Source organism: Pongo pygmaeus, chromosome 2 (assembly GCF_028885625.2).
Source record: "Pongo pygmaeus isolate AG05252 chromosome 2, NHGRI_mPonPyg2-v2.0_pri, whole genome shotgun sequence".
NCBI lineage: Eukaryota > Metazoa > Chordata > Mammalia > Primates > Hominidae > Pongo > Pongo pygmaeus.
The window spans coordinates 208,973,762-208,988,413 of record NC_085930.1 but is presented as its reverse complement, the minus strand read 5'-3'; the positions used below and the strand labels follow the sequence as shown (position 1 = coordinate 208,988,413).

General features: G+C 51.8%; 2 protein-coding genes across 5 annotated transcripts in view; one reads left to right on the top strand and one right to left on the bottom strand.

Annotated features, from left to right (window-relative positions):
- LOC129032779 (putative ankyrin repeat domain-containing protein 19) overlaps positions 1 to 12,685 on the top strand; it is a 46,331-nt gene extending 33,646 nt beyond the window's left edge. The window contains exons 2-5 of the transcript XR_008501462.1: positions 3,811 to 4,987; positions 6,196 to 6,324; positions 6,703 to 8,232; positions 12,346 to 12,685. The gene's annotated coding sequence lies outside the window, so the exon portion shown is untranslated. The remainder of the gene's footprint in view (positions 1 to 3,810; positions 4,988 to 6,195; positions 6,325 to 6,702; positions 8,233 to 12,345) is intronic.
- Positions 12,629 to 14,652, bottom strand: part of LMLN (leishmanolysin like peptidase) — an 84,007-nt gene continuing 81,983 nt past the window's right edge. For all 4 annotated transcript variants that reach the window (XM_054480586.1, XM_054480590.1, XM_063661397.1 and 1 more), the window contains one exon: positions 12,629 to 12,874. In XM_054480586.1, the coding sequence (XP_054336561.1) occupies positions 12,792 to 12,874 (83 nt within the window). In that variant the 3' untranslated portion in view covers positions 12,629 to 12,791. The remainder of the gene's footprint in view (positions 12,875 to 14,652) is intronic.

The window sequence follows — 14,652 nt, the reverse complement described above, 5'->3', positions numbered from 1 at the left end:
GACTGTAGCCTTGTGTCAGATGACACTTTAAGCTTTGCACATTTGTATAAATGCTGGAATGACATAAGACTTTAGGGGACTGTAGGGAAGGCATCATTGTATTTTGCAATGTGAGAAGGACATGAGATTTTAGGAGTCAGGGACAGAATAATAAAATTTGGCTCTGTGTCCCTGCCAAAACTCATGTGGAATTGTAATCGGGATTGTTAAAGGTGGGGCCTGGTGGGAGGTGATTTAATCATGACAGGAGGGGGTTGGGGTGGAAGAAAAAGGAGTGGGTAGGGTAGGGAGGAGTACGTTGGTAGTAGGGTGGTGAGAGGGTAGGGGTAGGAGGAAGGGGGGTAACCTGCTGCAGAGGCAGAGGCTCCTGGAAAACCTCTACTAGGGCAGTGCACCTGTGGCTTTGCAGGCTTTAGCCCCCACGGCTGCTCTCATGGGCTGGGTTGGTGTGGAGTGCCTGTGGCTTTTCCATACTGAGGGTGCGAGCCGTCGGTTTGTCTATGAATCTGGGCTCTGGAGGATGGTGGCCTCCTGTGTGGGGGCTCCAAGCCCATATTTTCCTTCTGCACTGCCCTAGCAGAGGTTTTCCAAGAGGCTCTGCCTCTGCAGGAGGCCTCTGCCTGGAAACAGTGGGCTGTGGTGTGGGTGGCGGATCCTTCACCAATGGTTAATCTTCTTGATGCTGATCTCCTGATAGTGAGTTATCATGAGATCTGGTCTTATAACAAGATGTGGCCCCTCTTTCCTCTCTCTGTCTTGCTTCTACTCCTGCCATATGAAACATCTCATTGCCGCTTGGCCTTCTGGTATGGTTAGGAGGGGCCTGATCAGCATGGGCCTGGTCAGTGGAGCTAGTCAGTTGGGACTGACCTAGTCGGTGAGGCCTATTTAATGGGGGCATGGTCAGCAGGAGTCTGTTTAGAGAGGGTCTCATTAGGGGGATCTAGTAGAGGGGTCTTAGTGAGTGGGGACCTAGTGGCAGCCAGTTGTTTGGTGTCTGGTCAGTGCAAACTTGGGCTGTGGGGCTTGGTCAGTGGAGACCTGGTCAGCTGGGGCTTAGTGGTGGCATTGTCAGCATGGGCTGGGTCACTGGTGACCAGGTCAAGGGGTGCTATTCAGTGGAGGCCTGATCACAAGGGACATAGTCAGCAGGGCCTGGTGGGCGTGTCCTCATCAGTGAGGCCCTTGTCAGTGGGGTCCTGGTCAGGGCAGCCTGGTCAGTGGAACCTAATCAATGGGGGCCTGGTCAGAGAAGACTTGGTCAGTTGTGGCTTTTGTAGCATAGGTCTACGGGGTGACCTGGTCAGCGGGGATCTCAGCAGTGGGTGCCTGTCCATTGGGGTCTACTCACTAGGGTCACAGTCAGGGGCATCTGGTCACCTCAGGCCTGGTTACTAGGGGCCTGGTCAGTGGCAGCCTGTTCCCTGGAGGCCTGGTCAGTGGGGCCTCATCTGTGGGGCCAGGCAATGGGGTCATGATCAGTGGAACCTGGTCAGTGAGGCCTTGTCAGTAAGGTCCTGGTCAGTGAAGTCCTGGTCATTGTGGGCCTGGCAGTGGAGGCCTGGTTAGTGGGACCTCCTGATGGGGGTCTAATCAGTGAGGGTTTGGTCGGGGAGGACCTCATATGCGGGGTCTGGCCAGCAGGGACTTGGTCACTGGGGGGTGATGAGCGCTGCTGGGAGATCACAGGTGCAATGCGTGTTATTGAGGGCCCTGTGGACAGCTGGGACGGCCCAGTGGCGCCCAACAGCCCAGTCGAAAGTGGACAAAGCAGGTGTTTGGATGGACCTGGAGGATCCTGCTCAGGGATCCTGACAGGACAAAGTTAAAGGAAGGGCCAGAGTGGCTGGAGAGATGGTCACGGTCTATGTGCTGCACAGGATGGAGGAAGCCAGGCAATAGGCACGTGGGCAGCTTGGGTGTAAGGAGAGGCAGGTGCATGCTGGGAAGTCAGACCCTGCGAGGGCTGTGGGGGCGTCAGGTGGGGTGGGCTCCAGGCGAACCCTCAGTGCACTGGGCAGATCTCAGCCCAGGCTCCCTTGACCCAGGCTGGGTGATGTGATCACTCCCTGGGGGACTGCTGTCAGGCCCCAGCCACCCACCCTGGGCAGCACTGTCCCATCTCAGGACTGGGCTTTCTCAGATCCTGCAGAGGACACAGCCTCTAGCCCAGGAGGGGCAGCCCCGGGGTGCAGCCTGAGCTCTCCATGGGCCTGGAGCATCCCCTGCCAGCCCTGAGCTCCCTCTGCTCCCAGGTCCTGCTTTTCCAGTGACAGCCAGCAGGGAGACCCCGTCCTCCCTTCCCTGTGTGTCTCCTGGGCTGAAACTTGCTGCGGATTGGGACAAGGATGGTGCTTCCATCAGGCCCACTTAGGGAGGGGACTGGCTCCTAGCCTGGCGCAGGTCCTCAGCTCTGCCTTGGTTGCCTTAGAATGAGAAGGATCAGTCCGTGCCCTGAAGGTGAAGGTGAGAGACTGTCCATGCTGTGTGCGAGGCTGGTCTAGGGATGGAGGAATTGGCAGGTCCCCCCAGTCTGTCAGGCCTGGACAGTACTGTTCTGTCTCAGGACTCAGAAAGCCCAGCCCTGAGATGGGACGGTGCTGCCCAGGGTGGGTGACTGGGGCCTGACAGCAGTCCCCCAGGGAGTGACCACATCACACAGCTGGGGTCCAGGGAGCCTGGCCTGAGACCTGCCCAGTGCACTGAGGGTGCACCTGAGTCCACTCCACCTGATGCCCCCACAGCCCTCACAGGGTCTGACCTCCCAGCATGCACCTGCCTCTCCCTGCACCCCAGCTGTCCACCCTGTCTGTTCCCTGACTTCCTCCATCCTGTCCAGCAGGATGGGCTGGACAGGGGGGACAGCCTATGTGCACATTTGGTGGCAAGCAGGAGTGACACACCATCCCTGGGAGGTGCCATGGTTTCTGCCAAACCCAACCCCAGAACTCTGTCCCTGAGGTGGTTTTACCAAACCCAAAACCCAGAACTGTGGTTGTGGCTCAGCGGTCAGTACCCGCTAGTGTCAGGACACTACTGGGAAGTTGGGACCTGACCAAAGCCCATGGTGTCTGTGGCCTGAGGACAGGGTATTTTGGGGCCATAAGGCCAGGCCACCACTGGCCATTGAGTCATAGGGCCCTAGCCTCAGGGTTTGTCCTTCCCTGGCTCCTTCTGGTTCAGTCCTATCAGGGCCATGGAGCCCGAGACCCAGCATCCAAGGTCCCCTCCAGGAATCCTGCTGGCTTAGCTTACTTTATTGTGTTTTATCTGAGAGCAAAAATGTCAAATTGGATGCATAGAAAGATGGTTCAAAATGCTTAATGACTAGAAGAAATCTAGGAGCAGCAAGAAAATAATGTGGAGAGGGCAGGACCTCTATGACTGCAGTGTGCAGAGCCAGGGGTACTGGCACCCAGTTCTGTGGCCTGGCACCACCTGCCTCTCAGAGGATGGGTGGCACACTGTCCTTACCTGGAGGACAGCAGGCCTGGTCATCAGCTTTTCTACCTGTCCCTGCAAGCATCACGTTGCTAGAAGAGAATCTCATGCCAGAGCTTGGACCATCCCTAGCTCAGGGGTTAGGGGTTGTCTCTTGGTGACCTAAATGAAAAAGTAGGTCCAGATCAGAGTTCCTGATGCTGAGCACTCATCCACTCTGAATCGTGGGAGGGGAGGCTGGTCCTAGGTAGACCTAACCTCTTTGAGGAACCACAGAGCCCAAGGCTGGTAACCTCCAGAATCCTCTGGCCCTGATCCTCCCCGGGGTCCCCCTGTAGGCTGTCTCACCGAGCTCTCTTCCATCTGTAGATGTCTCGGCTGATCTACAAGGGAGTCCACTTTCAGATGTGGGGCTGGGCATGGTCACTCCTGCTGGATGTCTGAAGGTGGAAACCATGGACCTAGGGAAATACCAGGTACAGCCTTTCCATGCTCATCCAGAGCAGGACAAAGAGGCCAGGCGGTGCCAGGAGCCCAGGTCTCCAGCTGGAAGGAACGTCAACCCTGCAGTGGGAGGAGGGGCCCGTCGCACATCCTAGGCACAGATGGTAATGTAGGCACCACAAGTAAGCTGGGCTTGGTACTTTTCCCTGGCTTCGGAAAGAAGTCAAACAAGGAGCTTTTTGCAGAATGAAACCTCCTTTCCTTCCAGAAGCACTGCTGACTGTTTGGTGGTTGCCATTTGTGGCAGTGAACCTTTTGTCCATTCTGAGGTTGGACTGGTTTCTCCTCTTGGCCCTGCCATACAGACCATAAAGGAGAACACAAGAGGTCCCCAGCAAACATCCACAGATGGCCCTGGACATAAGCCATATTCTAAGAAGCATGTCATGTTCTGGGAGGGCTAAGGAATCAAGTAAGGCCTATGGGGCTGGAGGATCCCAGGACAGGTGGGGCAATCCATAGCTATGAGAGTTTCCCATGGGAATTGGGAGGTCCCAAGGCAGAGGCAGCGGTTCCACAGGAGGAGTCACAGAGCCACCAAGGGCTCTCCTGGCCCAGGGAGCAGTCAGCACCATGGACTGAAGACCTGCTGGGCTCCAAGCCCTGGGCCAGGCTGGGGCATGCGGGGCCAGAAGGCAGCTCAGAGTGGGAGGCAGAGAGAAAAGTGTGCTCAGAGGGCACCTGTTTCATTTCTGGGTGTAATGTAGTCCTGAGATTCTGGCTGGGAAGTGCTTCCAGGGTTTCATATGTGTTATGGAGCTGCTTCCTCTCCCCAGCCTCACCCTGCAGGAATCCCAGTGAATATATTGCCACCATCTTGGAGCTCAGTGCCCTCATAGTGATCTGCCTGTGCATGAGCTTTCTGTACTACCTCACTCCTGAGGAGTGATGCTTCTGCAGGGCCTATGACTTGGTGACAACTTCAGACACCATCATCCTGGAGCAGGACTGCACCCTCACTAGCCACAGTGTTGATGACTCCCTCAAGGCCAAGGCCACGTTCCAGACTTCGGACTTCAGTGATGCACTTGTGCCGAGCAAGGTGAGCTTCTCTGGGGTCTTAATTCAGGAAGTAGAATGGAACTTGAGATCAAGCGTCTGATCAAAGGACTTGAACTTAATCTGGAGGGCTCTGGGGAGCCATGGAAGGTACTGGATAAAGGAGAGGGACACTCAGATACGGGACTCTCTCAGGTTAGGCTCAGGTGGCCTCAGAGCTAGTGTGTTCAGAGGTCTGGTCTCCAGGATGAAAATGGGAAGGAATTGTCAGATGAGGACGTATAAATGGAGGCTGGCATCTTCGTGAGTGCCGGTGGTCCCGGTGTGGGGCTACTATGGGAACAGGGGTCTCCATCCAAGGACATGGTGGATGGACCCTGCGTCACTCCATTCTGCCCCTCCTTCCCCCCTCCCATTCTCCCGAGGGCCTCAGTGCATGGGCGCTGTCCATCCTCTGGTGCTGAAGCAGCCAAGAGACACAAGCCTGCCTGGCTGCCTCTTAAGATATGACAGCATAGCCAGTGGCCTCTACTGGGTCCTGTACAACCTCACAAGACACCCAGACACCGGGAGTGCTGCCAGCACGTGGGGCAAGAGTCCTGAGAGACCACAATCCTGAAGACATTGAATGGTGGGTGTGGGGCCTAATGGCCTGTTCCCCAGCCCCTCTCATGGGCTCTGCTCCAGGTGGTGAAGGGGGAAAACGTTTTTGTCAATTCTGCCATGACTGCCTAGCAGGAAAAGGAGCAGAGCCCAGAAGCAGGGCCTGGTACCCAGCCTGCCTAACAAGGGGAGAACTTGTGGGCTTTGTGGACAGAAAGATATGGGAATCCATATCTATCACCCACTAACTTGCTGAGACATTAGTAAAATCAGTTCTGTTTTCTGAACTAAATTGCTGCCATCTGTAGATTGAGGTGAATTTCTTCTACCCCACAAGCCTGCTTGGAGAATTAGTGACAGTGTATGTAGAGCAGGTGCCATCCAGCAGGCATTTGGTGTCCAAGCCACTCCTCTTCCCCCTTGATTTTCTGCCTAAATTTGCATTTTGTTCCCAAGACCTTCACTCCCCTTAATTTTGCTCTTCCCTCAATTCCTGCCTTATTGTCTATTCCATGGAGTCACCAGGATCTAAGTGGGCAACAGTCATGCATGCATGTCTGTGTATGTACATTTGCACTGTGTTGGTGTTGGAGTGTGTGTGTTGTGTCTGTGTTGGAGTCACTGAGTGACTGAAACTGTCCACACCAGGCTGTGTTCCTGCTTATTGCTGGAGGTGCTGTCAGGGGCCTTGCCCTCAACACCAGGCCTGACCCTTGCAGTGCAGGCAGGGCATTCTGGAGGAATCGTGCCCTTGGAAGGAGCCCTGAAGAGTGACTGGTGAGTATTGGTGGATAAATACCCCAACTCCCTTGCTCTGGGTGGGATGACTCTGAGGCACGTGTTCTATGCTGTCTCTCAGAGGTATCCATCCAGGCTGAGTCCTGGCTGCCCACAGTGGAAACTTTCTTGATGAAAGTCCCTTTAACTGCTTCATTCCTTTCCTGTCTCAGTTCCCCACTCCTCTACTGGTGTTTCCTGGGATTAGCACCCTAAGGAAGAACTGGCACTAGAATTACTGTCCTAGAGTCCTCTCCAAATAAAATTTTTGTATTTGAATCTTTGCCTCAGGATCTACTTCCAGGAAACCCAAACTAAGACACACATTTTTCTGTTGGCTCTTCCAATCCCTGTCATTGTGCTGTTTTTACCAAAAAGGAACATGAGGATCAGAGAAGGAAAGTCACTTGCCCAAAGTCACACAGCTGAACAGTGGTGGAGTGCAACTTTGACCATGGACTGTCTGGCCCCAAGGTGGATGCTTGCTCCTCTCCCGTGAGACTCCTTCCTTATCAGGGTCAAATGAATAAAAGGAGAATGTTAAAGGTAGGGTCTCTGATGCCTGTGCCAGAGAAACCCCGGGCTCATGGCTGCTGCCACTTTTACTTCATTAAGGGTAATAATGAAAAACACATGTTTAATACTGACTGTGTGCCTGAGGGTGTTGTTGTAGGCACTTTGCTTACTTTATTTCATTTAATTTTCACAATAACTTTGTTTTTACTTCTAGTTTTTAGGTGAAAAAAGCTGGGGCAAAGAGCAATACAGACAGTTGCAAAAATTCATACTGCTGATCCAGGTTTGAACCAAGCAGTCTGCACCTGGAGTCCTTGTTTGTAATCATGGCACCCTGGCTTCTCAGTGGAGTTCCACCTTGTGTCAGGCATCGCACTGAGCAGTTTCTTTTAAGAACATAATTTGTAATTATTTAGATTACTACAGAATGCCACACAGCCTTCATGTGATAAAAGGAAACAATTGATAAGTGGAAGAATTGAGAACAAACATTCTCTTTTTCCACTCCCAACTCCATTCCAACAGTTGGGACAGTGTTTTCTCTGTGCCTATAGAAACCTCAGCTCCTGTGCCAAGGACCCTGGTCCCTTTGGGGAATGTGGCAGTCAGGTGCTGGCAGGGACCTCTAAGCTATTGAAGGGTAATTAAGAAGGAGCTGTTTACAAAGGTGTGGACAGGGCCAAGGGGAACCAGGAGGGATGGCCCAGGGCCCTGGGGTCAGCTACAGCACCTGCTCTCCTAACCCCACAGCCCAGGGTCCACTTAGCCCCTCTATCCCGAATGGTCCCTTTCCTGCTGGGAAGCAGGTACCCACATGAGCAGCAGAATCCTGTTTCTCCCTGCAGGCCCCTCTGCTTCTTATGAGTGATGTTTTATGGGTTTCCTTCCTTGGTTTTGGATGAGAAACACCCTTTCCCCTTCTATGAGGATTGTTTCTGTGGACCCCACCCTGAGTTTTCCCCTGATGGGGCAACGGGCAGGTGGGGATGGTGGGACCAACTCTTTAGAACCAGCAACACCAAACAGATCCCAGTTGGGGGAAGTTCATGCTAAGCGTCATGGGTCCCGTGGAATTTTCTGAAGCTTTCCTGTTTTCCCCGCCGTCCCCCCCAAACCAGCTCATCTGATCTCCTGGGATCTCTACTAAGATGCTGGCAGCCCGGCCAGCTGGTCTGGCCCTGGACGTGCCTTCAGGGGGTGGTTATGCTTCATGACCTGTGTTCTGGTCAGCAGTAAGCAGCACCTGCTTCTAGCTTCACTGTTGGGCCAGATTTCATCCGCACCACGGCTCTGCAGTGCGGCTGCTTCCTGCTTCCTCCATGGACCCTGAGCGGAATTGCCCCATGTTTCTGTTTGTGCACCACTGAGGAAGGAAGCATGAAGGACGCACAGGTCAGGACAGGACATTCCATCACCCTCCTGGTGCTGGGTCTTTACTCCTGGAATCGCTCCAGGGGCTGGTCTTTCTCCATGGCCCCCTCCACATCTCTCAAGTTTCTGCCCAAAAGTCACCTCTTGGAGGGGTCTGTGCTGTCACTGTGTTTGGAAAACTCCATCACTGTCTTTCTAGCTCATGTCACTTTGCTAATGGCTTTCATCACCAGCACCATCTCATCTGGTCTTAAAACATGTTAGCTTCCCTCATCAGACAGGAGCACCAGGACGGCAGGGGCCTCATCTGTCTTATTCATTTGTTATTGTTCAGTGATTTTCAATGAATTCAATCTTTTTTTTTTTTTTTTTGAGACGGAGTCTCGCTCTGTTGCCCAGGCTGGAGTGCAGTGGCAGGATCTCGACTCACTGCAAGCTCGGCCTCCTGGGTTCACGCCATTCTCCTGCCTCAGCCTCCCGAGTAGCTGGGACTACAAGCGCCCGCCACCATGCCCAGGGAATTTTTTGTATTTTTAGTAGAGACGGGGTTTCACCGTGTTAGCCAGGATGGTCTCGAACTCCTGATCTCAGGTGATCCACCCGCCTTGGCCTCCCAAAGTGCTGGGATTACAGGCATGAGCCACAGCGCCTGGCCTTTATTATTATTATTATTATTATTATTATTATTATTTATTATTCTTCTTCTTCTTATTATTATTATTGTTATTGCATAAAGACAAACTTTACTGAGCCTGTCAGCACTAGTTCTTTCTCCTGAAGTCTTAGTTCCCGGAGACGTCCAGTCCGGGGGGCAGCAAGGAGACCCACTTTGAGGCCAGCAGGGGCTTCTCTGTGGATCGCGGGGAGCGCCCGAGGTGCCGGTGGCGGCCACCTCCGAAAGGATGCTCCGCAGGGTTCACGGCCACTCCCCGTCCTCGTGGCCAGCGGTTCCTCTTTGCCTTATATTTGCGGTGGGCCCGGCAGCCTTCGAGGAGGGTTTGTCCGTGCGGCCACCTCCAGCCGCCACAGCAACCAAGCTCTGTTGGCCGAGGAGCCAGAGGCGGCTTCTCACGGTCCTCTGGGTCTCGGGGTTGGGGGAGACAACGGTGGCCCCGTTCCCCGATGCCCGCAGCTTGCCGCGGTCTCCGGGCATCACCAGGCAGCACACGGACCCTCGGACGCGGTGCCCACAGGGAGCGCGGTGCCAGGTGGAGCTGGGCTCACAGACGGGCCCGTGCGAAGCCCTCGGCGGCTCCGTCTGCTTCTGGAACCGCTGCGGATCCCGGAGACCACCTTGGCGAGGGGCGGCCGCGGCGGGTCGTGGATGATGACCTTCCCGATGCCCTTGATGTGGCCGCGCCGCTCGGCCAAATCCCTGACGGTGCTTCACGAGCGCGGAACACAGACCCGGCGCGCGTCCTCTGTCCACGGATCACGGGCCCACGCGGCGGGTCCTGCTCTCCAGCGCGGCCGAAAGGCCATGGCCGGTGTTTTCGTCGGCGCTGCAATGCTGCGGATTTTGAGGATCTTCCTGACAGCGATATTGAAGCTGTCAGCGCGAGCTGGTTGAGCCCCCGCAACCACTGCAGCAAGACGCTGGACAGACCCGGCTTTCGGGACCCTCCCGCGTGCGGAACCGACCTCCAAGCTGCACGGATCTAATCACAGATGCACCCTGCAATCTCGCCTAATGGAGCTGCCAAGAACTTGTTTTGGGCGATGTAAAAATGGGAAATGCTGCTGACAGAATTTAAAAAAAAAAGTATAAAAAAAAAAAGGGAATGGGTGATCTCGGCCCACTGCAACCTCAACCTCTCAGGTTCAAGCGATTCTCCTGCCTCTGCTTCCCGAGTAGCTGGGATTACAGGTGCCCCTACCACACTGGACTAATTTTTGTATTTTTAGTAGAGACGAGGGTTTTGCCATGTTGGCCAAGGTGGTCTCGAACTCCTGACCTCAGGTGATCCTGCCGCCTCGGCCTCCCAAATTGCTGGGATTACAGGAGTGAGCTACCGTGCCAGCCAAGGGTATGCATTTCTGAGACCCCTTTGAGAAGCCTATTAGGTCCTGCCAATCAGATGCACTCTCAATATTTAGCAGGCAGATATGAAACATATTCCATTTTTCTGCCACTGTTGCTGTTAGCAACCAAGACGATAGAGACTGAGGTGTGTGGAGCCAGCAGCAGCCATACTGAGTTCCAATGTTCCACTCATCAGCTCCGTGGATGTTGAAAGATACTGTGGGCTTAGGAAAAACATGCAACAAAAAGAGACAAAATGAAGCGAGTGTAAGAGACAATAGACTTTTGTTTTGTTTTGTTTTGAGACGGAGTCTCGCTCTGTTGCCCAGGCTGGAGTGCAGTGGCGCGATCTCAGCTCACTGCAAGCTCCACCTCCTGGGTTCAAGCAATTCCCCTGCCTCAGCCTCCGAGTAGCTGGGACTACAGGTGCCAGCTACTTGTGTGAGCCATGGCACTTGGCACAATAGACGTTGTTGAAAATACCATAAAGGACATGAGGCAGACATGAGAAAAAAGACACTAAAATAGAAATAAAGAATTAAGGACTAGAGGGAAAGTGATAGCAATTGAAGACAGCACATACATAACTGGCATTCCTGAAGAGGAACCCTGGAAACAGTAACTGAAGATCAAATTTAAGAAAAGCTATTTGACCCAGGCGTGATGGCTCATGCCTGTAATCCCAACACTTTGGGAGGCTGAGGCAGGTGAATCACCTGAGGTCAGGAGTTCAAGACCAGCCTGGCCAACAGGGTGAAACCTGTTTCTACTAAAAAATACAACAAAAAAATTAGCCGGGTGTGGTGGCAGGCGCCTGTAGTCCCAACTACTCTGGAGGCTGAGGCAGGAGAATCGCTTGAACCCGGAGGCGGAGGTTGCAGTGAGCCGAGATCACACCATTGCACTCCAGCCTGGGTGACAGAGTGTCTCAAAAAAAAAAAAAAAAAGTATTTAAAATAAGTAGTGAATCTGTAGACTGAAAAGGCACATACTGCCTTCCGGGACAGTCACTGGTCCCAAAAGAGTCGCCACCAAAACATGTCTCTTTGCAGACACCGTCTTCAGCCTTCAATACTCTTCAGATCAGCAGACAGTGGTGACTTCCTTTCCAGCTCCCAGACACTAAACCTAACAAATGTGTTAATCCTTCCCTCCGCATCCTACCTTACGGTGGATGGGGGTGGGGAGGTTCAGCCCCCATGCTCAGATCCCAGCTGCTTTTTTCTCAGAGCCTGGCATGATTGGGTGTCTCAGTCTCCTGCATCTGTAACCTTGCTGCTCACACTGACTGCTTCTCATCACATGCTATGAAGTTTATCCATCTAATTCAAGTGTATACTTTACATCTATACAAGTGTAAATGCGTGCTTGTCCCCTGCCTCACTGGCTCCAGGAGGACAAGGATCTGTCTCTCGGTTTCCTGTGTTTCCATGCCCTAATAAAGTGCCTGACAGAGTTGTTGCAAAGTATGCATGGAATATAGTAAGAACTCAATTTTTTTTTTTTTAGACAGTCTTACTCTGTCGCCCAGGCTGGAGTGCAGTGGCGTGATCTTGGCTCCCTCCAATCTTCACCTCCCGAGTTCAAGCAATTCTCCTGCCTCAGCCTCCCGAGTAGCTGGGATTACAGGCGCCTACCACCACACCTGGCTAATTTTTGTACCTTTAGTAGAGATGGGGTTTTGCCATGTTGGCCAGGCTGGTCTCAAACGCCTGACCTCAGGTGATCCACCTACCTTGGCTTCCCAAAGTGCTGGGATTACAGGCGTGAGCCACTGCGCCTGGCCTCGTTTTCCTATTGAAAGAATAAACAAAAGAGGTGGCTGAAGTAATTGGTATTGGTTTTTTGCTTTGTTTTGTTTTTGTGACAGAAGTCTCGCCCTCTCGCCCGGGGTTGGAGTGCAGTGGCGCGATCTTGGCTCACTGCAACCTCCGCCTCCTGGTTCAAGCGATTCTCCCACCTCAGCTATTACAGTAGCTAAGATTACAGGTGCATGGGGCTTGTAGTGCCTTTGTTTTGGCCCATTTCTACCCTTTGGAATGGCTGTATTTACCCAATGCTTATACACCCATTGTATCTAGGAAGTAACTAACTTGCTTTTGATTTTACAGGCTCATAGGCAGAAGGGACTTGCCTTGTCTCGGATGAGAATTTGGACTGTGGACTTTTGAGTTAATGGTGAGATAAGACTTTGGGAGACTGTTGAGAAGCCATGATTGGTTTTGAAATGTGAGGACGTGAGACTTGGGAGGGGCCAGGGGCGGAATGATATGGTTTGGCTGTGTCCCTGGAGCCACCCAAGAGGTTCTACCTTGCCCGCTGCCTAGACAGAGCTGATTTATCAAGGCAGGGGAACTGCGAGAGCGAGCGAGTAATTCACACAGAGGCGGCTGTGCGGGAGGCTGGAGTTTCATTATTATTCAAATCAGCCTCCCTGAGCTTTCGAGGAGCGGAGTTTTTAAGGACAGCTTGGTGGGTGTGGGGAGCCAGTGAGCCGGGGGTGCTGATTGGTCAGGGCTGAAATCACAGGGACTCGGAGCTGTCTTCTTGCGCTGAGTCAGTTCCTGGGTCGGAGCCGCAAGATCAGATGAGCCAGTTTATCGATCTGGGTGGTGCCAGCTGATCCATCAAGTGCAGGGTCTGCAAAAATATCCCAAGCGCTGATCTTAGGAGCAGTGTAGGGAGGGTCAGAATCTTGTAGCCTCCAGCTGCATGGCTCCTAAACCATAATTTCTAATCCTGTGGCTAATGTTAGTCCTACAAAGTTCGTCTAGTCCTCAGACAAGAAGGAGGTCTGCTTTGGGAAAGGGCTGTTACCGTCTTTGTTTTAAACTATAAACTAAGTTTCCCCCCAAGTTAGCTCAGCCTTCGCCCAGGAATGAACAAGGACAGCTTGGAGGTTAGAAGCAAGATGGAGTCGGTTAAGTTGGATCTCTTTCACTGTCTCAATCATAATTTTGAAAAGGCGGTTTCATCTCCACCCAAATCTCATCTTGAATTCCCACATTTGCAGGAGGGACCCAGTGGGGCAATTGAATCAGGGGGCAAGTGTTTCCTGTGCTGTTCTTGTGATAGTGAATAAGTCTCATGAGATCCGATGGGTTTAAAACGGGGAGTTTCCCTACACAAGCTCTCTGCTTTTGTCTGCTTCCCTGTGAAACGTGCCTTTCACCTCCTGCCATGACGGTGAGGCCTCCCCAGCCATGTAGACATGTAAAGTCCATTAAACCGCTTGCTCTTGTAAACTGCCCAGTCTTGGGTGTCTTTATCAGCAGCATGAAAACAAACTCATACAGCAGGCAAGCTGTACTGAAGAAGCAATTACTCTATTCTTCGTATTCTTTGTGGCAACCTCACTTACATCGTTTGTATCTTCAACCAAATACATCCAAATCTCCACTGTCTACACACTTATAAACACTCATGAGTGTGAACACATGGCAACCCTCTTCTCATCTGCCTGTACACTCTTGAAATGTCACTAGGAGACACCTAATGTGGGGGAAAGCCAGATGTTCAGATACTGTGATTTGAGTATTTCCAAATAAGGCAATGTCAGAAAGTTGTTGAGTCACTAATGTCTCTACTGAAATTGAAAAAATTGAGTGGCACTGAGAGTTAAAATGATTTTGCATCTAAGACATAACATCTATAGGCATTAAAATATTTCTATAATATAAAATGGAAAAAGCATCGACTATTAGAATATTTGGACAAATATTTGGATCACATATTTGGACCCATCTCCCTAATTTATTTTGAACATTTAAAAAAATGAACTTCTAATGGGATCCCAACAAAGGTGATCTAAATAAACTCCTCCATTTCTGCATATCTACTGGTGAGGTTGTGAACAAAAGACTTATGTAATAATGCCCCCTTAAATAAAGTATATTCTATGAACATATCCAAAGGTAGTGTAAACAAAGTAATATATGAGATATAGCTTTATCTTCAGTATGCTGGGCACATAATATTGTATTTATCTGAGGTTATTGTATATAGTTTTAGCTACTTATATGCAATCTGTAAAACTTTAAAAACAACATATTAGAAAATCCCCACAAAGATCTCAGTCCAACAATTAAGACACGCACACGATACTGGATCAATTTCACAAAGCACTTGGCTCCAAGTCACAGGCAGAATGGCCCTAAATGCACCTGAGGAAGGGACCTCCTGGGACATTCTCTTGTGCTACACGCAGGTCATGGGAATCCAGGACTACAGCCACAGCCTATTTGATGCCACTGTGTCGAGTGTGGTGCTTGAATGTGCCAGGCTGGTCATGCAACGAAGCTTCTGGCCCACAGCATAGACCAAATTGTCTATGACTTGCTTTAGTCCGCTCTTTCCTGCTTAACTAGACCTGTCTTCATTCTTTAAGTAGGACAATTTTACTCACCTTTAAGTAGAAA